The sequence below is a fragment of the Tribolium madens genome, unplaced genomic scaffold (genome assembly GCF_015345945.1).
Source record: "Tribolium madens isolate multiple individuals breed KSU strain unplaced genomic scaffold, Tmad_KSU_1.1 Scaffold_96;HRSCAF=242;Tcas5.2_LG5, whole genome shotgun sequence".
Lineage (NCBI taxonomy): Eukaryota > Metazoa > Arthropoda > Insecta > Coleoptera > Tenebrionidae > Tribolium > Tribolium madens.
This window is the reverse complement of record NW_025401068.1, coordinates 10,816,164-10,838,511: the sequence shown is the minus strand read 5'-3', so window position 1 is coordinate 10,838,511 and position 22,348 is coordinate 10,816,164. Positions and strand designations below refer to the sequence as shown.

The window sequence follows — 22,348 nt, the reverse complement described above, 5'->3', positions numbered from 1 at the left end:
CTTTTTTTTATAACGGTGGCGAAAGCACCTTCAAATATACAGCGGATCAGTTAAATCATGGGCATGGGTTTTTAGCACTTTGCAACGTTGTCAAGTCTGTCACAAATAGTAAAATAAAAAAATGAAAAAAATACAACGAAAACAATAATTCCATAAACCATAAAATTCCATAATTAGTTTATACAATTAATTGTTAATAATTTTAAAATTATGAGCTAAATTAGTTTATATGTACCGCAAACATTTATTTTTACTAAACGTTAGAAAATCTAAGCATCTATTATGTCTATGATTTGACTGATCCGCTGTATATTTTATATAACAGTTGTCACATTGACAGTTGAGGTTAAGTCATGCAACTTTCAAAATCGAAAAAATAAATCAGTTTTCAAACAGTGACAAGCTAGGTAAATCCCAAAATTGCTAATTTTTTATTTAATTAACATTTATATTTAGATAATAATCATCTGATCATGACTTTAAGGCTAATTGGACTTTGCCACTTGAAGCCTCTGAGACAGACTTGTGCAAATGGTAAAAATGCCAAAATTGTCGATATAGATAACTAATTTTTTATGGTAGCACTAATTACCAGACTGTCTTCGACCTCAAAACAAGAAAAGCCCCCCAGTCGCAGGCTCGAAGAGTTTAGGAAAAAGTTACGCGAAACAACACCTCTTGAAAAACTTGATGAAATAGCCGGCAAACATCCCCACCAGGAAAAAGAGCCCTTGGAAGCGTGGCCTGAGAATACAAACCCAGTAACTGGAGAAGTTGGGGGTCCTCGGGGGCCCGAACCCACCAGGTATGGGGATTGGGAGCGCAAAGGCAGGGTTACCGATTTTTAGTTTAATGTTGTATATAAAAAAATGTATTTGAATAAAGTTAAAAACTTACATTATGTTGTTACATAGGTTTAAACTACTTACAGTTTAAGAAGTTATTAACATGGTAATACTTACACACGTATGGACAGCGCTGTGATCAAATTACTTCAAATGAACATCACAACCAATGTTGTAATTAAATTACAAATTATTACTATTTGATTTGATAGACACACTCTGTCTTCAGAGGACTTTGAAAGAGCCCCACAAAACTATATCTTTTTTTCAACTAAATAAAATAAATAATTTACAAGCCTCTGACGACAAGTCTAATTTTAGCTTGGGAATGTGAATATAATAAAATAAAAAGCACGGATTGTACACAATAAAACACTTAATTATAACTAGGAGATTGCCCATATTTTTGTTTCTTACTTTTGGCAAGTAAATACACACATAAATATTAATAAAGGTAACACATCGTAAAAATACCAAAAATAAATCTTTTTTCGACCAATAAATACACTAGAAATAATTAATTAAACCCCACGACACTTTACAAATGTCCGCGATGATATGGCTCATAACTAGCTAAATACTTATCGGCTAAAATCCTCGAACTCTCGATAACGGCTAAATGCCTGGCATTATCATTAGTCAAAAGCCTGGAATTATCATTAACATTAGTCAGCAATCGTCCATCATTTGTCAACAATCTGTTATCATTCGTTACAAATCTCGAATTATCGTGAACTAGAAGCCGCGGCGGCTCCGTCATATTAACCAACAATCTCGTCCCATCATTAATCAAACCTTTATCACTGATAAGATGAGAATTATCAGTGATAATCCTTGAACCATCACTGGATATCATCCGAGTGTTGTCTTGTGGCATCATACGTTGTGGTTCCGGTTGCATCGTTTGCATTAAACGGTTATTGTGGTCAGGAGGGGCTTGTTGTGGGGGCTGATGTTGTTGGTTTTGGAACTTTTGTTCATTGGTGGTGTGAAATTTCGGGATTCGTTGTTGCGATTCTTGGTTGTTGAACTTGGGAGATGGTGCATGCACCTAAAACACACAATTAGTGTATAATTTTTTTTTGTAGAGGGTGCATTTTGGATGTCCGAATAGGGAATCTCCGAAACTAAGAGGTTTAGCCAAAAACGAGTAATACATTCTGGGGCTCATTTTTTGAGAAAATAATATTGGTTAAAACCGTATCCCGCTATCGTCTTTTGTTTTCGACTTAGACAATAATTGACATTTTAGCGTTATTATAGAAGACACAGATTTGAAATAAAGACATTATGCAGGCACTTTTTTACGTAGGATTTAATAATGTAGTTAACAATTTTTTTTCAGTTGTTTGTTTAGCCGTAATAAGATAAACTTATATTTTTTTAAATGGGAATCATAGTTGGCTATGTCATTTTTAAAAAGCTTGTTTTTTTCTTATCTAAAAAATCTATATTTGTAACAGATTATTATGATACAGTTTTAGCAAAAAATTTTCTTTGATTTTTGTTCGCAGTTGGCCATGGAAAAGTGTTGCATCTTCAACTAAAAGGATTTAAACTACATTATTTAATAAATGTCACTAATGGAAAAATTTTCTAAGCACTAAGTAATAAAAAAAATGCAAAATAATTCGTAAATCAACTTATTGAAGACTAATAACCACAGATCTAATAACATTTCTTTGTTTTTACACAAGCTAACATTACCATTGTAACTTCTAGTGACAAATAGAGTGTTGTAAAAAAAAGCCGCTTTAATTCTTCAATAAAATATATTATTATTATATGACACAAAAATGACGATATGGCTATTCAAATACTCAAATTCCGTCTATGTGGAACGTTATCCTTCCTCCATTAGACTATCAAAAAAAATGTTTTTTCTAATTGTGTTGACTGCTGACACATTTGTTTTTCCTATTTTTGGATTTTTTAAAAATATGTAATAATTTTGTTCTGAGGCGCTCGCATATTTGTTCAATACTTCTAACGTTTCGTATTTTTAAAATTTTTGTTTTATCAATTTTTTCATCTATTTTACAGTTTACAAAACTCTTATTGATTATTATTTACACATTTGGAGTGAAATAGTTTTTCCATGGCCAACTATTATCAAACAAAATATGTATTCCATTTTTTAAGTATAATTATAAAAAAATATTCTGTTACAAATATATATTTTTTAGATCAGAAAAAAAATAACTTTTCAAAAGTGCCATAGCCGCCTATGATTTCCATTTAAAAAAATACAAGTTTATCTTATTAGGGCTAAAGAAATAACTGAAAAAAATAGTTAACTACATTATTAAATTCTATTCTTCTATAATAACAAAGATATGAATGTTTTTAGATTTCGCCAAAATGTTAACTTTTGTCTGTAAGTCGAAAACAAAAGACGATAGCGAGATGCGGTTTTAACCAATATTATTTTCTTAAAAAATGAGCCCCAGAATGTATTACTCGTTTTTGGCTAAACCTCTTAGTTTCGGAGATTCCCTATTCGGACATCCAAAATGCAGCACCCTGTACATTATTTAACTAACCTTCATGTGTGTGTTTAGAGTACTTGATTGCGAGAAGGCTTTCCCACACGTGACGCATACGTAGGGCCGCTCCCCTGAATGCACTCTCATGTGTCGCAATAAAATCGTGTTTACGGTGAATCCCCGACCGCAAACTGTGCACACATACGGTCGCTCCCCCGTGTGGTTCCTCATATGGTACTTCAGTTTCATTACAGTCGTGAATCTGCAAAAACAGGAACAATTTTTGTTTTGTTTTCATTTTTCGGTACCTTTTCTGGCAAACTTGACATTCTATCGGTTTTTCGGTCCCATGGAGTCGCTTATGACTCGTCAAATCCCCCGACTGTCTGAACGCTTTTCCGCAAAAATCGCACACAAACGGCCGCTCATTCGTATGCGTCCGCATGTGAATCTTCAAACTCGCTTTCGAGACATAACCGTTTTTGCAAACCTCGCATTGAAACGGCCGCTCCCCCGTATGCGTCCGCAAATGGAGCTCGAGATTAAACCTCTGGGGGAAGCACTTGCCGCAGATGTTGCACACGAAAGGCCGATCCCCCGTGTGCTGTTTTATATGAACTGAGAGACTCTGCGCGTCGGGAAACTCAGTCTTGCAATAGTCACAAATGTGTTTCAGTAACGCGGGATCCCCCTCTTTCTTCTCATGGATTTTCATGTGTTTGAGAAGACTGTTTTCGGCGTAGCATCCCTTGTTGCAAATTTTGCACACAAAGGGCTTCTCCCCACTGTGTTTCAGCATGTGTTTCGTGAGGAGAGTGGTGTGAATGAAGCGTTTCTTGCAAACTTTGCATTCGTGTGGTTTCTGGTCTTCAGGCACGTGAGTACGCATGTGGTTGTTTAGGTAGTTCTCCTCGGTGAATCCCCGGGGACACAGCTTGCATTTGTAAGGCCGGTCTTCAATGTGCGTCCGCAAGTGCTTCCGAAATGATTTCATATTAATGAACTGCTTTTTACACACGTTGCATTGGTTGGTGTTACGTTTCAGTTTTTTTGCGGCTAAAACTGGAAATTTTTCATTAGGAGAGAGGATAATTCAGGGAGTGACATTACCGGCTGCTTTTCCCCCGGCTTTCGCGAGCAATTTCTTCGACAGTTTGCTTTTTTGGGACTTTGCGGCTTTAAGGAGCTGTCTTTGGGCAATGACCTTTTCGTCGTTTGTGTCCGGTAATGTAGTTTGGAGTAGATTGTAGTCGATTTTGTAATCATCATCGTCGCTATCACCCGATGATGAATCCAAACCGAAGTTGTCGAGGAGGAGAGTTGTTGCAAAATCGGTCGCGTGGCTTGTCTCCTCCTCCTTCTTCTGTTTCATGCTCGGGGGCAGCCCCAAATACTGGCGCAGGTTCGTGTCGGACTGCTCGCAAAGCTGCTTGAAGGAGTAGGCCCGGGCGAGCTGGTGCACGCACTGGAGGCACACCAGCGACGGCAACCCATCCCCGCTGTCAATCTGCAATCAAAAAACAGTTAAAAAATGATTAAAAGTTTATTTTAGGCAAAAATTCACGGATCAAGGAAGCTCTGCTTGTTAAAAAAATCTGTCAAAATTAATTTTTGTGCTGTATCGAAGTTGCCTGTGAGAAATAAAATTCGAGTCTTGGCTTGATTCACCAAAATTTGTCTTAAATAAAAAAATTCAATTTGTAAATTAGAACTTTGATTTTGAAAGTTTTTGAATTAAATTGGAATAAATCACAGTTTGTGGCACTTTTAGTACTTGATCGAATTCTTTTGAGTTTGACTTGAATTTTTTGAATCAAGCAAAGACGCGAATTTTGTTTCTGAGTCGACTATGAATGATGTGTAATTGACAGCTCAAAAGTTAATTTTGATTTTTGTGTTTAAAAAATGTGCATTTGTGGTATTTTAAGCTCCGTAGAAATGTACTTATGTTAACCTGTACGGAGGAGATTCCCGTGATCATTTCTGCGAGCATCATAGCATGTCCGGTGGATTCATCGGCCAAGAACACAGACCTCATTTCGCCTTTTTCCGAGAGACAAGCCCTACATATCTTATTTATATCAAACACGCTTGGCTCTATTTTAACCTCCATCGCAAAGTTAAATTACATCACAAACATAAACACAACAAAAGATGCACAAACACGCAAAGTAAATGGCGAAAATAGATTCTTCCACTGGTCGATTGTGTCCAAGACGTACTGAAATGTGATCGGGGGAGATCGACGGTTTCCGACACCCATCATGCCTTGCGCATTTTCAAACAGTTTTATCATTTTACCCTAAGAATCAACAATTTTACACGTTTTGAGTCTTGTAAAACGCTAGAGTTTAATAAAATGTAGTTTTTCACACGTGAGGTGTTTAGTTTTAGGAAAGAAAACAGTTTTTGTGTGAGAAAATGATAACGAGTGTGGCGCCACCTACAAACCCGAACGCATTTTGACATTTGACATTTATAAAATGACTTCGAACGTCAGGGCGTTCACTCAAAAATTATCAAAGTGAGTAAACAAACACTTAATTAAAGAATTATCAACGTTTTAAATTTGCAGACACAATGCCGCCGATGTTCGTCGCAATGTAGCGTGTCATAAAGGTGGCGTAATTTCGCCATCTTCCTCAGTAAGCGGCTTTTTTTGTTTTCATTTTTTTTTTCAAATTGATTTTCCAGAGTTGGACTAACGATGTGGTGGACCCCATCGACTTTGAGGAGTTTTTAAGCCAATACCAGAATTTAATCGATCGGGACCCTTTAAGACAAATTCTAGATGTGCCCCAGGGAGATGTTGAAGTTGACGTTATTGAGCGTCCTATTCGCACCTTACACCCAATCCTACCGGAAGAAAAACTGTAAATTTAACGTAAACAACAACAAGGAATAATTGAGTCTTTCAGGGAAACTCTCCCTCCTCATGTGCAAGCCTGTGTGGAGTGTTACACCTCAAACTGGAAAGTCGTTAGATACAACCATAGGAATCTCAGTAGTAGTGTTGCTACCAGATCCAACCCCTCTAAAAGCCTCCAGAGCCCCAAACAAGAATTCGAAGTTGATTTCCAGCCCAACACTTTTGAAACGAGTGAATCAGACTTGTCGATTTCAAGTAGTAGTCGTCAAAGTATTGCTTCGTTGGTGTCAAGCTCCTCATGTGGGGATACTTTAACACCTAGAAACTCATGGGCGTCGCTGGATTTACGTCACTCTGCCGGGGATCCCCTCATTCCGGAAATACTCGAGCAAAATGCACCGGAAACCTTAGACCAATTGAATGAAAGTCGGCGACAAACTGAGAGACAAGACGGGTTATTCGCCCTATGTTCGAATCTTGATAAAGAAGCAGGGGAGCCGATTGAACGCCGATTACCAGCAACCCCACCGGCCGAGCCTTTGGGGCACCGAATCCTCGTCAAGTGCCACCAATTAACGTAATTGAAATTTTAAGTCAAAATAAAATTTAAAAAGTTTTGTTTAGGTTGGACCTTGAAGTAGAGCCGATGTTTGCATCTATGGCTATTTATGATTGTAAAGAACGCAAAAAATTATCGGAAACTTTCCACTTTGATTTAAATCCAGAAGGTTTAAAACGCATGTTAGGAGGTCATGTGCCTTATAGTGACACTAGTACCCTTGCAAGGGGCTGTATTTTCAACATAACAAATCCCTCACCTGATTTATTTCTAGTAGTGAGACTAGAGAAAGTCCTTCAAGGCGATTTGAATGAATGTGTGGAGCCCTACATGAAAGAAGAGAGGGTAAATTGTGTCATTTTGGTAAAACTAGTCTAAAAATTGTGTTCCAGAATCGTGATAAACTTAAAGCAAATGCTGTTGCGGTTTGTGAACGTTTGGGGAAGTACAGACAAGCATTTGCATGGACAGGAATCTATTTAATGAATGTTATAAACGGGGGGAATTCATTGGAACGTGAAACGGACTCGTTTAGTTCAAATTCAACAACAAATAGTTTAGGTGAGTTTACTCACATACCGGGTGGGGCATCCGTTACGTCCAAAAAGAAAATCCCCACTTCTAATTAAATAAAATTGTTGAATTTTTTCACACTTACCTGGGCATTAGTAAGGTACATTCTCTAATTTTTTGGTAATTTTTCATTTACAAAGCCAAAAAAATGAAAAGTAATTTTCTCCCAAAAAGTTTACTTCTAATTTTTATACTGACCTACGCAGATTCACTTCCTACAATTGTTTACAAAGTCAGAGAAAAAAAAACACCAATTAGATTTTGAATTAAACGCAATTTTCCATCTTAACTTTGAAAATCATTTTTATTTATGACCTGCTACTTGTGCCATCGTAAATTTAAGTGACAATGGGGAACTGCAATTGGGGTAAGATTCTAAAGTTTACAACAAAAAGACCCTTTAAAGCGGTCGGCTACCAGTAGATGATTCTTTTGTTGGCAAATTATACCATTTTGTGATAAATCAGGGGTCTGGTTTGTGTTTAAATAAAAAAAGCGATTATTTGGCTAACCAAGTCAAAATTTGAAATTGTGATATCAAAGTTTGATGCGCTGACAGGTACAGATTCATTTAATGAAAAAACTTTATAGGTAAATTAACAGAAAGTATTCATAAAACACACAAAACTGTTACGGACTTATTTATTATCCAAAAAAATTAGAAAAATTCTCAAATTATACTCTATCAATAATTTGTTAGTTATACGAAATATCGCCAGTTTTAATTAATTTGAAGTTGCGATTTCTCATGTGCGCGTAACCGATGCCCCACCCGGTACTACTATGATTACAATTTGATGTTTTAAGACCGTAAATTGGGGAGCAGTAGTTTGGAACAGTTACGTAGAAGAGCCACAGACATGGGGAGCTTAACTCGGCGAGGTTCACTCGAACGCAGAACAGATAAAAGACGTTCATGGTCACCTGATCATCTAGCTTCAACTTTGGAAACTTTCCGACCGATTACCCTAACCGTTTCTTCGTTTTTTAAACAAGAAGGTGAGAAATTACGCGATGAGGACCTCTACAAGTGCCTTCACGAACTAAAAAAACCAACAACAATTCTAAAAAAATTAAAATGCATTCCTGCAACTTTAAAATTAGAGATTGCACCATGTCCCGGTGAATACAAAAATTGTCTAACAACGGAATTAATGAAACTGTATCCGTACCCTGATGATAAGGGGAGACCAATTAAAGAGTTGCTTGAATTTCCGATTAAAGATTTACTCGTGCCTCATTACAACTATCGAAATTTGTTGTTTGTGAGTCCGAAAGAATTGAATTTTTCTAATAGGGCCGGATCGGCGCGGAATTTGGCCGTAAGAGTGCAATTAATGGCCGGTGAGAGCGAAAATTCGGCTTTGTGTAATATCTTTGGCAAGTCGAGTTGTCCAGAAATGACCAATGAAGCCTACAGTGTTGTGACTTATCACAGTAAAAATCCCTTCTTTTATGATGAAATTAAAATCAAACTACCGGCCGCCTTATCTGATAATCATCATTTATTATTCACGTTTTATCACATTTCGTGTCAGAAAAAAGTGGAGCAATCGTCGGTTGACACTCCAGTTGGATATACAGTGAGTTTGAGTGTTGAAAAATTTTGCGTTTTATTATTGAAATTTTCTTTTAGTGGCTTCCTCTAATCCGTGATGGTCGATTGATAAGTGGGGAGTTTTGTCTCCCGGTGATGTTAGAAACGCCTCCAAAAAACTACAGTTATATACCCCCTGATGTGTACTTACCTGGTACCAAATGGTTGGATAACCATAAAGGGTTGTTTACGGTCCATTTAGACTCGGTTTCATCAGTCCATACACATGATTCGGCTGTTGAAAGGTTTCTAGCGGCTTATGATTACGTCCATACTGGGGTTATACCCCCTAGGTTGGGGGAAGCCGGCTTAGAAAACGAATTACGAGCGGCTTTATTAGGCCTAGCGGGGGCTAAACCCGAAACAATTGTTAAAAATCTACCATTAATTTTCGACAGTCTATTAGAACTTTTAGTACAACCTCCACGAATCTCAGGACACACTTTAAACATCGGTCAGACAACTTTTGAGGCATTTTGCTTACTGCTAGAGAACATTTCGGTGAGGTTTTTTTGGTTTAATGACAGAAAATGAGTTATAATTTGTAGAAACTTGACTTATCGACCGATCAACACAACCGTAATGCCCTTCTTGTGACGTACATCCATTACCAATGCAACCTCCCTCACCCCCTTTCAAGTAATCACAGTTCTCCCGATTGGGAGGAGGGGCCTTTGACTCGTAGTAATTCGAATCCGGACCTGGAAGTGGCCCATTTACAACAATCACGTGGTTTGGATCGGGCTGCAAGTATGCGAGTCCCGAACAATGATCAAATCAGTTCAAACACTTGTCAGAAGATCGTCCATCATGAAATCGCCCTTCAATGGGTGGTTTCCAGCGGTCGTATTAAAGACTTGGCCATGCAAAATGCCTGGTTTTTGTTCGAATTGATAACGAAAAGTATGGTCGAGCATTTGGCGCATACACGTAGTTTGGATGCGCCACGAAAAATCCGCTTTTCTGAGCAATTTCTCGATGATATTTTCTCACTAGTGCATACGATCACCGCTGAGATAATCTCGCATTCGACTAGTGACATCAAACGGGCGCATTTACTAAATGCCGCGTTGGCGTTTTTCTTCTTTGATTTGTTGTCGGTTTGTGATCGAGGATCGGTTTTTAATGCGATTCGCTACTATAATAAACAATTGCAAGCAAAGATAATGTCGATGCAAGATGCTGGGGTTTTGGTCGAATTAAAATTGGAGTGTGCAAGGATTGTGTGTAGTCATGAGCATTACGTCGCTTTGAATTTACCATTTGCTACGCCGTTTATGGTGACGGGGCTTTCGGTGTCCCCCAGTCCAAGTGTTACAAGTTCGACGAGTCAGAATTCGTTTTTATCAGGACCACCAGCGAGTCAAGAACGAGTTAGTACCTTTGCAGAGTTATCACCAGAGTATCGACAACATCATTACTTGACTGGAATTGTCCTAACTGATGTTGCAAGTATTCTCCTTGATGTCAAGTGAGTTGGTTTAATATTTCTCAAGTTGGTACTACTGACTGTGTTTTAGTAAACCAAATTTACATGTTAAGGCTGTCGATACGATAAAATCGCTATTATCGTGGCACGATAGCGATCCAAGATACTCAACTCTTGAAGCTCGAAGACGTGTTGCAGCACTTTATTTACCTCTTCTGAGTATAGCAATGGATGTGTTGCCACTACTGCATCGCTGGGCGTCGGACAAACCCGATCGGTACTCAACCGATGATGAAACTACGAATATTAACCTAACTGTTGCTCTAGCAATCGCCGGGAAAGTCCCTCCAGTTACGTGCGATAATCTCCAATCGGTAAATAAACTTCCGATCAAAGTAGTCTATGATTTTGACATTAAGTTAGCAACATTGACTAAATCAGTGTTGCCCACTCAAAAAATTAAATTCACCGATCCGAGTCATAGTAAAATCGTTTTTCTAAGATCTACTAAAAATTTTATAACACATTATAAGGGATTAACCAAACAATGGCTTGAATTTGTAACCCTCCATAAATAGCACGTTCCTTTGCAAGTGTTGCTGCACCCACTAGAATAAAACTAAAGTAGTGGTAGAGTTCTACCAAGCTATTATTTAAAAAAATCAGCTTTATTTAATAATAGCTTGTTAATAATCACCTGGCTTTTTTAAATCTCTTAAAAAACTTGACTTTAATAACAACTACATCAAAAACTATTAAAACATTTCAAGTATTTTAGATAAAGAGAATGTAAGTAATCCGACCCTGTTAAAAACTTACCTGTTTCAGGATCCGGGTGGGTTCCACTAATTTATGATTTGTTTAACCTCTGGTTTACTCTTAACAATACCGCATTTAACTTAAAAGTAATAAAATTTTTAGTGGGTCTTAGGAAAACGATTTTACTATATAGTAGATTTCATTGAAATTGGCATAATTTTAGTTTTAGTTTAGAAAGTCTACGTTTTTTCATAAAAACTGAGTGTTTAATACCTAAGAGTTAGCTAAAAATATATAAAAATAATTTTTATAATAAAATAAATTTTTATACATACAAGTTTAATAAACAGCAAAATAAAATGACAAACAGACAAGTTACAATCTAAAATATACATATTTTATATAACAATTTAGTGCTTTTGGCAAAATCTCACGAAAAAACTGCGTTTTCAGTTTAAAAATCTGCATGAACTCTCGAAAAAGCAAAACTTACATAATTTTCGGCCTAGTTTTGTGATTCTTTGGCTTGTTTTTATCAAAATTCTATAAAATAACTGCGTTTCTAAATAATTTTGCAAATAATTGCAACACTCGAGAAATTCAAGAATAATAATATTTTCGACTTAATTTGCTGATTTTTTGGATTGTTTTAGCGAAATCTTTTGAAAAGCCTGAAATTAAGGTTTTTTTCGTGATTTATAGGCGTGTTTGGTTAAGATTTTGCAAAATAAATGAGTCTCTGGTTCAAAAATGAACTAAATCGATTGAAACAAATTAAAATAGTATTAATTTCAATTTAATTTTGAGATGTTTCACCCTGCTTTATGAAAATTTTTCAAAATTTTTTGTTCTTATCTCAAAAGTGCTTAAACACTCAAAAATGACACTGTTTCTAGCTGAAAAACGTACTAAAACTCTCGAAAAATACAAAAATAATATAATTTTTGACTTTGCGAAATTTAGCAAAAAATCTGAAATTTTTGTACAAATAGTATCAATTTCAATTCTTTTTGCGATTTTTAGGCGTGTTTGGACAATATTTTGCAAAATAATGAGCCTTTGGTTCAAAAACGAAATAATTCGAGCGAAATAATCAATTTTATCTTATTTTTGTGATTTTTCACATTTTTCGAACTCTTTTGTTCTTATCTAATAAACTTGCATAAAAGGCAAAAATATCACCTTTTTTGGCCTTTTGCGTTCCTAACAAAAAGAACTATTTTTTACCCAATTGGAAGTTTTTTATTATTTTAATTTGGCAGCATGGTCAAGTTTCTGGTGGAAAAACGTGGAAAATGCTCGAAAAAGATGCAAAAAATTAGTTTATTAGTTTTGTTGTTGTAACCGCAAAGTTACATCTTTTAATTTTCAATAAATTCACTAGGCTTGCATGAAACTTGGTAACACTGACTGACATTGCTGTGTCGCCAACTTAGTTTTAAAGTCACAGATCACTTGATCAGGAATTTTTATCATGGTCTTATTAAATTTCTATGATTTTGAAATTAAGTTGGTGACATGTGAATTGTGTCTTATTATTTTAGACTCGCAAGTCGGGGATTAGCGGCGAAGTGACACGCAACCTCCTCACTTGCGTCCTCTGGGTGTTGAAGAACGTCGAACGTGAGTCCCTCTCGCAATGGCTGGGGGAGTTAACCTCCACACGTCTTGCAACTCTCCTTCACCTCCTCGACGCCTGTACGAGTTGTTTCGAGTACAGACCGCGACGTCGTGCGCCCCCACCTTCCGGTTACGCTCACGCACAAGTATCCCAAGACGGTTTGTCGCTTCTCGAAGATGTGATTTTGGGTCAGGGATCGGCGAGAGAGATGATGCAACGTCGGAAAGGTGGTGTACAAAATCCAGGTTCGGCCGAGGCGAAGCTGAGATGGAGAAAAGAACAAATGGCTTATAGACCGACAACTGATACGGTTGATAGACCCAAAGAGGATTTCTTCACTGATGTGCATCTAGAAGGCCATTTTGCCACCGAATCATCGTTTATTATTTTGGATACGTTGGAGAGGTGTGTGGCGACAGTGGCACAGTGGGATTCCCAGCAGTATTTGGTTGGGTTGGCCTTGACGGTGCTTTTGCATGCCTTGAGCAAGAATCAAAGTACGACGATTTTGCCCCACTTATTCGCATCGCAGAGGAATTTAGTGTTTAAGGTAAAAAAATTGACCAAACTTGTTTTTTTTTTAATAATTTTGGTGTAGTTTCATAGTGCCCTTTTCGACGAGGAAAGTAGCCATTGCGCCGACCTTTGTCTCCTGTTATTGAAACACTGTGGTTCCCAAATCGCCTCAGTGCGTTCTCAAGCCGCCGCCTCTTTGTATCTATTAATGAGACAAACGTTCCAAATCGGAAACGTGAGTTTGACACTTTCGGTGTGAAGCAGGCTTTAACGTCAAATTTGACACTTCAAAACGTCAAAGTGACAGAAACATCACAGTGACAAGTTGAATGTGAGGTTATTATCTAAAGCCCGCTTCACATTTTTTTTAATGTCACATTTTGTAATGCATATTTTATAGAATTTCGCCCGCGTCAAAATGCAAGTTACAATGTCTTTGAGTAGTCTTGTGGGCACTTCGTCGTCATTTAGCGATGAATCTCTTCGACGCTCCCTAAAAACGATTCTCGAATACGGTGAAAGAGACACCGAATTGCAAGAAACCACATTTCCGGAACAAGTACGCGACTTGGTTTTCAATTTACATATGATTTTGTCTGATACTGTGAAAATGAAAGAGTTTCAAGAAGATCCCGAGATGCTTTTAGATCTTATGTATCGTATTGCGAAAGGTTATCAGAATTCGCCCGATTTGCGACTGACTTGGCTTGAAAATATGGCACAGAAACACATGGAGAGGAGTAATCATTGTGAGGCGGGGATGTGTCTCGTGCATTCGGCGGCTCTCGTTGCTGAATATTTGGTAATGTCAGAGTCGTCGCCCCATTTACCGGCTGGAGCGGCAGCTTTGGAGCGAGTCAGTCCGAATGTGTTGGAGGAGAGTGCGGTTTCGGATGATGTTCTGAGTCCGGAGAAGGAAGGGGGCTGTTTAGGGTCGCATTTCACCGAAGCTGGACTAGTGGGGCTGCTGGAACAGGCCGCGAGTAGTTTTCATGTAGCGGCGATGTACGAACCAATGAATGATATCTACAGAGTGTTGATACCAATCGCGGAGAATAATCGGGATTTCAAGAAGTTGGCCAATATACATGGGTTTGTGTTTTCTTGTGTTCTTCAAGGTTTTATTTATTATTTCCCTAGGAAATTACACGATGCCTACACGAGGATTGATCAGTTGCAAGGAAAAAGAATGTTTGGGACGTATTTTCGCGTTGGTTTTTACGGTTCCAAGTTTGGGGATTTGGATAGAGAGGAGTTTATTTACAAGGAGCCAACGTTGACGAAACTTCCTGAAATATTTAGTCGGCTTGAGGTACTGAAATTTATTGTTATTGTGTGTTAGTTGGTGTTATTTTAGAATTTCTATGCTGAAAGATTTGGGCCTGAAAACGTTATTATTATCAAAGATTCAAACATTGTTGATATAAGTGCATTAGATCCGGACAAAGCCTACATTCAAATCACCTACGTTGAGCCTTATTTTGAACAATACGAGTTGAGATATCGTCAAACTCATTTCGACAAAAATTTCAATATTAGTAAGTTTGTATTTTGTGTGTGTTAACTTGACTTGAAATAATTTTTTAGAACGTTTCGTTTACGCAACCCCTTTCACAATGACCGGGAAAGCACACGGCGAATTGCGCGACCAATACAAACGCAAAACGATTCTGACCACAGCTGTGCATTTCCCCTACGTTAAAACACGAATCCAAGTTGTGAATCGAGTGCAAATCACTCTAACACCTATCGAGGTTCTTGTTCAATTTTCGTTAATTTTCTCACTAATTACCGTACTTAGGTGGCAATCGAAGACATTCAAAAGAAAACCAATGAATTGGCCGCTGCCATTCTGCAAGAGCCCTCAGATACGAAAATTTTACAGATGGTTCTACAAGGTTGTATTGGTACTACAGTCAATCAAGGACCACTTGAAATGGCTTTAACGTTTTTACCGAGCGACGGGAAGGCTTTGACCAAACACCAAAATAAACTACGGCTGTGTTTTAAAGATTTTTGTAAAAAGTGTTCGGATGCCTTGAAGAAAAACCGAAATTTGATTGGACCAGACCAAAGAGAGTACCAAAGAGAACTTGATAGGAATTTTAAACGGCTTACGGAAAAATTACAACCGATTATTAATCCGCAAAATATTACGATTGTTTCAGCGAGGTAAGTCTTGGGTTTGTTACTGGTTTCATTTAACAGTGGTGGTGCTTCAGCCCGCATAAATACCCCAATAATGAATCGACTTATTTAAGGTGGTAGATGGGGAGACGCTGATTTTGGATACAGTATTTATTGAGTGATTTTTTAGTAATATGTACATCACTTTTGCATTTACTATTCAATTATTATAAAAATAGTTTAGGTACTAATAAATTACGCTTAATAATTCATATGGGAATAGTTGTCTTAGTTCCTGAACGTAATTTTCTTCCTATGTCATTTCCTTTTAAAATTAAATTATTACCAACATCAAGTTTTCCAATCCATTTCTGCTAGATTTTAAGCCAGAAATTTTCTTAGATTTTAAGCCAGAAATTTTCTTAGATTTTAAGCCAGAAATTATTCTAAATCAATGTATTTCAACAAAATAAGTGCTTAAAACGCAGTTTTATGCGAAAATAAAGCTATTTAAACCATTTCCAATCCATTTGGCTAGATTCTAGACCAATCGTTGTAAATCAAATTATTTAACGAAACAAATCTTAAATCTCTGTTGTGTTCTGTGGTAAAAACCATTCTCGAATACGTCGAAAAACACGTATAATTTAGTTTTTGATACACTACACCTTTTTCAAGTGTAATTCAGAAACCATCACATGCAACTCAGATTAGTCAATTTAGTTTCAGAAAGCGTAAATTGAAATTTAGATTACTCAATTGTCTTTCAGAAAATGTTAATTGTAATTCAAGAGAGTAAAATGAGTTTCAGAAACCATGAGATGTAATTCAGTTTAGTTAATTTAATTTCAGAAACCATAAATTGGAATTCAGATTAGTCAATTGTATTTCATAAAGTAATAATTGTAATTCAGAAATCATTACATGTAATTCAGATGAGTAACTTACTGTTATCTCAAAATGAAGTTTACACATAAACACGAATTATTTTATTTTCAGAAATCAAGAATTACATAAACTTGCCATTTTACAGAATAAATAAGATATTTTATTTTCAAAGGAATTTTGTAATGTAATTTTTAAATGAAAATAACGAATTCTGAATTACAATTGACAAATTCTCAATTACAAATGACAAACTCTGGATTATAACTAACACTTTCTGAAATACAATTGACTAATCTGAATTTCAATTTACGCTTTCTGAAGTTAAATTAATTAATCTGAATTACATCTGATGGTTTCTGAAATTCAGTTTACGGTTCTGAATTACAATTAATATTTTCTGAAATACAATTAGTAACTAATCCAAATTACAATTAACGTTTTCTGAAATATATCTTACGCTTTCTGAATTACACTTGAAAAAGGTGTAGATGCAATTTTTGTTTTTTTATTTTTTTTTGTCACGGAAAGTAAAGACTCTGTTTTTGGATACAGTATTTATTGAGTCATTATATGTACACCACTTTTGTATTTACTGTTCAGTTAGAAAAATAGTTTAGGTACTTATGAGATAAATTAGCTTAATAATTCATGTGAGAATAGTAGTCTTGGAACACTTGAACGTAAATTTCCTTTTCTGCTTGTGTCATTTCCGCAATGATGGTATCATTGATATCAGTAATGTTGTAAACCTGATTGCCTACAGTGACCGTGGGGACGATTCCATCATCTTCATCACTGTCCGAATTCTCTATTTCAACTGTCTCTTCCTTCACTTCATTCATTTCGTCTGAACTTGAATCGGATTCATTATTGAGCGCTTTGAGGGCATTGGCGGCCGAATTTGAGGCTTTCTTTTCATGAGCCAACAAAACACTCATTATATCATCAGTCTTGCCATTATTACTAGTAGTTTCATTGTTTGCGTCCATGATAGAGTCCGTGTTTTTCCCCGAATCTTCTTCTTTCGTAATAACAGTGGATTCCATCATCCAGATTGGCGCTTCTTTCCTTGCGTTGGTCGCCGCAGTGTTGTTCTCATCTCCGATTGTGACATCAACTCGCGTTTCCTCAACCATAAATCCTGAGTTTCTTGTCGCTTCCCCTGACCAGTTTTCTTGCGGTTGTGAAATGAATTTCTTGTCGATGCCTCGAATAGTGCTGATATCGACCGGTTCGGGTTCTAGTACTTCCGGCGCTAGTTTAATTCCCTCAACCTCGCGAAGAAGGATGTAGAGGGGCTCCAGCTGCTCGTTGAATTTCGCCAAAAGCAAGCGAGAGTCTTTTTTCGGGAGGGCTGACAAGTCCTCTTCGACCACTTCCCGGCAATAAGTGCACCGGAATTCGCTCGTGGTGTAGTCAAACAGTTGGTCGGCTTCGAGATCAGTGAAGGTTTTCAAACAACCGGGACATTTGAAACTAGCACGACTTGTAGCGTCGCGTTCTTCCGTCTCAAGACGTTTCCGCATTAAATCCAACTTGTACTTAACTACGTTCACGAATGTTTTGTAATTGATGAAGTAGTAGTTCACTTTTTGGGCTTTGCTATCGGCTCCTGTCTCCATACGGAGGCGCACTTGGATGAATTTGTCGTTTTTGAGGGTGGCTATTCGAGCACGGAGCATTTTTCGTTCGAATTTTAACAGTTCACAAATGTCGTCTTCTTTCATACAAGGGTTGCGGACGAGCATGTCCACGATGAGGGCGTCCTCGATGGTGTAGAAGCCTCTCACGACTAACCTAGCGAGTTGTTTGAGGCTACTAGGCACCTCCGTCACAAGTCTCTCCTCATTACTCATGTTTAAGGTGAATTAATCACATTTTTATTTATTTTTCAAGGTTTAAACTGTTCGAAACGGAATGAAACGCAAAACACTGACATAACCTAGATTTAAGTACTGTCACTACTGTCAAAAGGTTATTGAACTACCGTGGCGCATTTACTCTAAAAGTCGACTTGTGACGAAAATCAATTAAAATTAACGACCTTTGAAACCACAAATTTTATTATTGGAAAATTTACATAAAAATACAATTAAAGGAACATAACATTTAAATGGAATCATAACAGGTTATTTGTTGGTGCTATGGAGCCCCTCTATCGAGACACTCAACTGCTCCAGTCTTTGTATAAGTTGCGTCATTGTGTTTTGCGACCTTAGGAGATTTTCATCGTTGAGTGAGGGCACAGTGGCTGCCCCCAGATCAAAATGCAATTTGGCTAATTTTTCCTGCTGTTGTCTAATGTTGGTCATTTGTTCCATAGTGCAGCCGCTTCCAAACGCCCTGAGTTTCCCCGAATGGAAGTCGGCCAAGAGCCCCAAAAGCGCCTTTTCCATGTGTCTCACATCGGGCACTTCGGAGATAAAACAGTGGTGTTGGACATTTGTATTACTATCTAATCACGTGCAAAACGAACCAAAAGAAAATCAAAAAAATGTGTGAAACATGCAAAATAAAAAAACACAACTTTTACCTTTGTGAACGTTTCTGGGCCTGGCTGTTGAAGTTTTGCTGATATCACGGTTGACGCGTTTCTCATTCACGAAAGACACCTTCGGGTTTAGGGCACTTGGGCCCAAATTGTAGCGGGCCCCCAGTTTAGTAACTGAACTGCGACTCGTGTTGCCAGACGATGACATCTGTAAATACTGGAAGTTAAGGTGAAAACGTGCTCAAATCTTAGTACTTTAGTGCTCCTGACGGGAGATATGACTTTCACTTCGGTTATGGTCTCGTCGTGGGCTGTACTGTCGTCGTTCTCACCGTCGACGTCGCTTCCCACCAATTGCTGCAATTCCGACGTTTCTATCCTTGACTCCATAATTTACAAATGTTTATGCAAAATGACTCAAAAAGGACGACAACTGTCAATGTCACACATATGACATAATTGACATATGTCAAACAATAATTGGAGACTTTAGTTACACCCAGTTGGTTGTGGTGTTTCTAATTTTTGTTTACTTTTTAAACACATACCGTTTATTTATAATTTTGTGTTTAATAATCGCTTTTTAGCAATGTTTTTGCGTAAGCTTATTGCAGTTATATGACTTGTAGTAAGTGGAATTAATTAAAAATAGTTTGATTTGATTTCATAGGTTGGCGACATTGGAAGCAGATGTCAAAATTTTTGGTTTGGTTATTATAATTGTTTACCTCCACTTATTAAAAACTTAAAAAGGGAAAAATTATCAAAAAATGACGCAGACCTACCCCACCGATTGGGATATAGACAAATACCGCAACGACACCGACGTTGAGGAGCATTGGCAGTTGCGTAGAGAGTTTATGAAAGCCCACAAAGAAAAATTTCCAGAAGACTACTTGGTTGCTTTAGCTACAGCTTTCACAAACATGGAATTTATGGGTTGCACGTAAGTAATTCACAATTAAACGCGAAATATTCAAATCACATAATTGCCCAGTTATCCGGCTCCTTTAATGTTGAGGGTGGCTGAATTAAGTAAGGAGATTGCTATGAACTACAGAGAAGTTAAAAAGACGAAATTGCAAAGAACATTCGTATCAGCGTCAAATGCAGCAGAAAATAAAATCAGTAAGTCTACAAATCAACTGCCTCCAATTATTAAAACTTGAAATTTGCAGAGAAGAGACAGTCTGACCCAGGAACTTACACAAGTAATAAGAGGCCAAGACAGTGATAAAAATAACTTAATTTTTGTACAAAAAACAATTTTATTTCACTTAATTAATTGGCGATTGCATTAAAATTATTTGTCAAGTCTGTGTAAATTATTGGGAAGTGTTGAAGGCGTCCACTGGACCAAGCAATCGATAAACAAGCCCCAGGCTTGAAATTATGTTGAAACACCATCGTGCTGGGCACTTCCGCGGCCAACCCAGTAATCAAGGAGCTGCAAAAACGAGTTATTTTTGTCACAAAACCGATCACTCACCTTGGTATTAATTGGAGAAGTGGCGATTTTATTACACTAAAAACAGCAACACAATTCGTATCTTTAAAAAATACAGCCAAGTGGTTCCCTTTCGGGTCAGCTTCCATTGCCTGAACAACACCACCGACTGAAATTCCCCCTAAATCGATTTTAGAGAGGTCAAATAAAGGCACAGCGTGGTCGATTGAAGTGGCATTGCTAGTGAATACGTGATCATTTTTTATGTTTAATCCATAAATGACGGGTTCGGTATTTGTGGCAAAAAGTAGACTTGTGCCACAGCTTGTCCAACAGGCGGCTTGGACGCGCCCAGAGGGCACCGTCCAACGCTCGTTTTCCCAATGTTGGCAATCCCAAATCCTGAACACAATTCCGTTTGACACACTCAAGAGTTTGTCTTTGGCTGGGGACCATTTGAGTAGGACGTTTCCAGAGTCTCTGGACCCTTTCAAAATGCTGGTTTTGTTCAATTCGACGTCCCAGACGAGGATGTTTGAGTCGAGGGCTGCGGCACTCACGAGGAGGTTGCCTTGGGGGCTCCAAGCCAGACTCATGACAGGTCTGTGCTCCACCCGATGTAGCATTATACTGTTGCTCACGGACGGTCTAGTCACCTAAATTAAATTTGAATTATTTGTGATAACGTTAAATGAGATTGAGTACCAATGAGTTGAAATCGACGTGCCAGATTATGACCCCCGTTTCGTGCCCCACGGCGATTTCCGTCAAAGACATGGGCCTCCATGCCAAGCACGTCACATTTCTCTGTTGTTTGCATCTCAGTAAAGGGACAAAATTGCTATCATTGCAATAAATCCTCACACTGTCGTCACACGTCGCTATAGCTAGTCGCGAATTGTGCAAATGCCACGCAATGCACTTGATGGTGTTGTTAGCCCAGTTTCGCGTCTGGCTCAACTCGTCTATCAACTCACACGTGTGGTACTCCAAACTGGGGTTCAAAATCAGTCTCGCTTTTCGCAAATACCGCCAAAGTCTCAATAAAAGATGGGCACTTTGCGATATAAGCACATGTTGGTGCAATGTGGCAGTCTGCAGAACCTCCTTCAAGCCCTGCTCGGCGTAAACCTGAGTGAGTTGTTTTAAGAAAGGCACGTCTGTGGGCAGAAACAGGGCTCGGCCCTCGTCCCCCAGGTTCGGGTGGTGCAGCAAGTCGCGAGTTATGTGGACTTTCGGGTGTTTGTCGACCTTAAATGAGAAATTACATTGGGGACTCTAACCTAGAATTAGTACCGCAGTTGTGAAGGTTGAAACGGTGGCAAAGTCGGGGTTCGTGCATTGCATTCGACCGTTTATTTCACATAAAGACACTTCGCCCTCTGGGGGAGCCGGGAAATCCTCACAATTCCGCATTTCTTTTACGTTTTCACCGGTTTTTTTAAATTAGCAACTGTCAAATTCAAGGACCCTAATATGCCGAAAACTCGTACGCACGAATTTATTTTAAAAAGCGTGGTTTTATTTAATAACGTAAATAAATTACTAAAATCTCAGTTTTATTAATGCTAGGGGCTCGTTTAGTATTGTAGCAAGTAAATGACGTGAACAATTTAATTTTATGTTTTTCATGTAATCCGAAATTTTGTACGTCCGAATTAAAATTTTAAAAATTGTGATCTTATTTAGCGAAGTAAAATAATTTCTCGGGTTTATTTAGTGAATTATAGCTACAAAGTGATCCAGAATGACTGTATGTTGGCAACAGAATTAAGAAGATTTTCTTTTTCAGCGGTTTGCGACACTGTAGCCGGACATGTAGTTCCCCAGATTTAGTGACGTTGAATTTTACGACCAAATTTGACTTTTCCTAAAAAATTAGGAAATTTTTCGTCACTTGGTGACACGTAGCAGTGTTTGTATTATTCATTATAAAGGCGTTGAAAAATTCTATTGAAATTAACATTTGTCATTATGTGCGTAATCTGGAAATAATTGCTCAATGTTTGCCACCGAAAATTCGCAAGTTTATTAATTTCCAACGTCATTGTCACCAACATTAAAACGAAAAATACACTAGGGTGTTAACATTAACACACCCAAACAAGTTCGTTAATAGATTTTTTAAAGACGCGCCTAGC

The 22,348-nt window shown here is 37.8% G+C and overlaps 7 protein-coding genes across 9 annotated transcripts; 3 read left to right on the top strand and 4 right to left on the bottom strand.

The window, feature by feature from the left end:
- The first annotated feature begins 253 nt into the window (after positions 1-253).
- LOC123013434 (succinate dehydrogenase assembly factor 4, mitochondrial-like) lies at positions 254-896 on the top strand. Its single transcript, XM_044411936.1, has 3 exons — positions 254-407; positions 457-534; positions 583-896. The coding sequence occupies exons 2-3, from the start codon at positions 474-476 to the stop codon at positions 846-848; spliced, it is 327 nt and encodes a 108-aa protein (XP_044267871.1). The 5' UTR covers positions 254-407; positions 457-473; the 3' UTR covers positions 849-896.
- Positions 856-5,562, bottom strand: LOC123013432 (zinc finger protein 570-like). The gene is made up of 5 exons (XM_044411933.1): positions 5,286-5,562; positions 4,442-4,838; positions 3,640-4,393; positions 3,389-3,593; positions 856-1,896 (listed from the first exon to the last, which is right to left on the bottom strand). Exons 1-5 carry the CDS (start codon positions 5,442-5,444, stop codon positions 1,384-1,386), a joined length of 2,028 nt encoding a protein of 675 aa, XP_044267868.1. The 5' UTR covers positions 5,445-5,562; the 3' UTR covers positions 856-1,383.
- Positions 5,029-15,661, top strand: LOC123013430 (dedicator of cytokinesis protein 7). Its single transcript, XM_044411931.1, has 18 exons — positions 5,029-5,855; positions 5,907-5,976; positions 6,026-6,204; positions 6,250-6,777; positions 6,825-7,104; positions 7,152-7,320; positions 8,140-8,915; positions 8,969-9,430; positions 9,478-10,400; positions 10,450-10,732; positions 12,662-13,288; positions 13,337-13,489; positions 13,655-14,346; positions 14,395-14,566; positions 14,612-14,792; positions 14,842-15,008; positions 15,056-15,426; positions 15,477-15,661. Exons 1-18 carry the CDS (start codon positions 5,815-5,817, stop codon positions 15,520-15,522), a joined length of 6,120 nt encoding a protein of 2,039 aa, XP_044267866.1. The 5' UTR covers positions 5,029-5,814; the 3' UTR covers positions 15,523-15,661.
- A 1,147-nt stretch (positions 15,662-16,808) lies between these two features.
- On the bottom strand, positions 16,809-18,253 carry LOC123013832 (general transcription factor IIE subunit 1). Its single transcript, XM_044412656.1, has one exon. The coding sequence runs from the start codon at positions 18,123-18,125 to the stop codon at positions 16,908-16,910; it is 1,218 nt and encodes a 405-aa protein (XP_044268591.1). The 5' UTR covers positions 18,126-18,253; the 3' UTR covers positions 16,809-16,907.
- A 61-nt stretch (positions 18,254-18,314) lies between these two features.
- LOC123013833 (coiled-coil domain-containing protein 28A) lies at positions 18,315-19,274 on the bottom strand. 3 transcript variants are annotated; one of them, XM_044412660.1, is made up of 3 exons: positions 19,016-19,274; positions 18,803-18,977; positions 18,315-18,682 (listed from the first exon to the last, which is right to left on the bottom strand). In XM_044412660.1, exons 1-3 carry the CDS (start codon positions 19,148-19,150, stop codon positions 18,399-18,401), a joined length of 594 nt encoding a protein of 197 aa, XP_044268595.1. In that variant the 5' UTR covers positions 19,151-19,274; the 3' UTR covers positions 18,315-18,398. The 3 variants fall into 3 exon arrangements, with proteins under 3 accessions (XP_044268595.1, XP_044268592.1, XP_044268593.1); XM_044412657.1 differs by having other exon boundaries at positions 18,315-18,724; positions 19,016-19,242; XM_044412658.1 differs by having other exon boundaries at positions 18,315-18,724; positions 18,803-18,968; positions 19,016-19,240.
- Positions 19,275-19,305: 31 nt separating this feature from the next.
- On the top strand, positions 19,306-20,075 carry LOC123013834 (partner of xrn-2 protein 1-like). Its single transcript, XM_044412661.1, has 3 exons — positions 19,306-19,706; positions 19,758-19,888; positions 19,939-20,075. The coding sequence occupies exons 1-3, from the start codon at positions 19,531-19,533 to the stop codon at positions 19,992-19,994; spliced, it is 363 nt and encodes a 120-aa protein (XP_044268596.1). The 5' UTR covers positions 19,306-19,530; the 3' UTR covers positions 19,995-20,075.
- On the bottom strand, positions 20,011-21,691 carry LOC123013830 (aladin-like). The gene is made up of 4 exons (XM_044412655.1): positions 21,504-21,691; positions 20,913-21,458; positions 20,250-20,863; positions 20,011-20,207 (listed from the first exon to the last, which is right to left on the bottom strand). Exons 1-4 carry the CDS (start codon positions 21,621-21,623, stop codon positions 20,042-20,044), a joined length of 1,446 nt encoding a protein of 481 aa, XP_044268590.1. The 5' UTR covers positions 21,624-21,691; the 3' UTR covers positions 20,011-20,041.
- Positions 21,692-22,348: the final 657 nt, after the last annotated feature.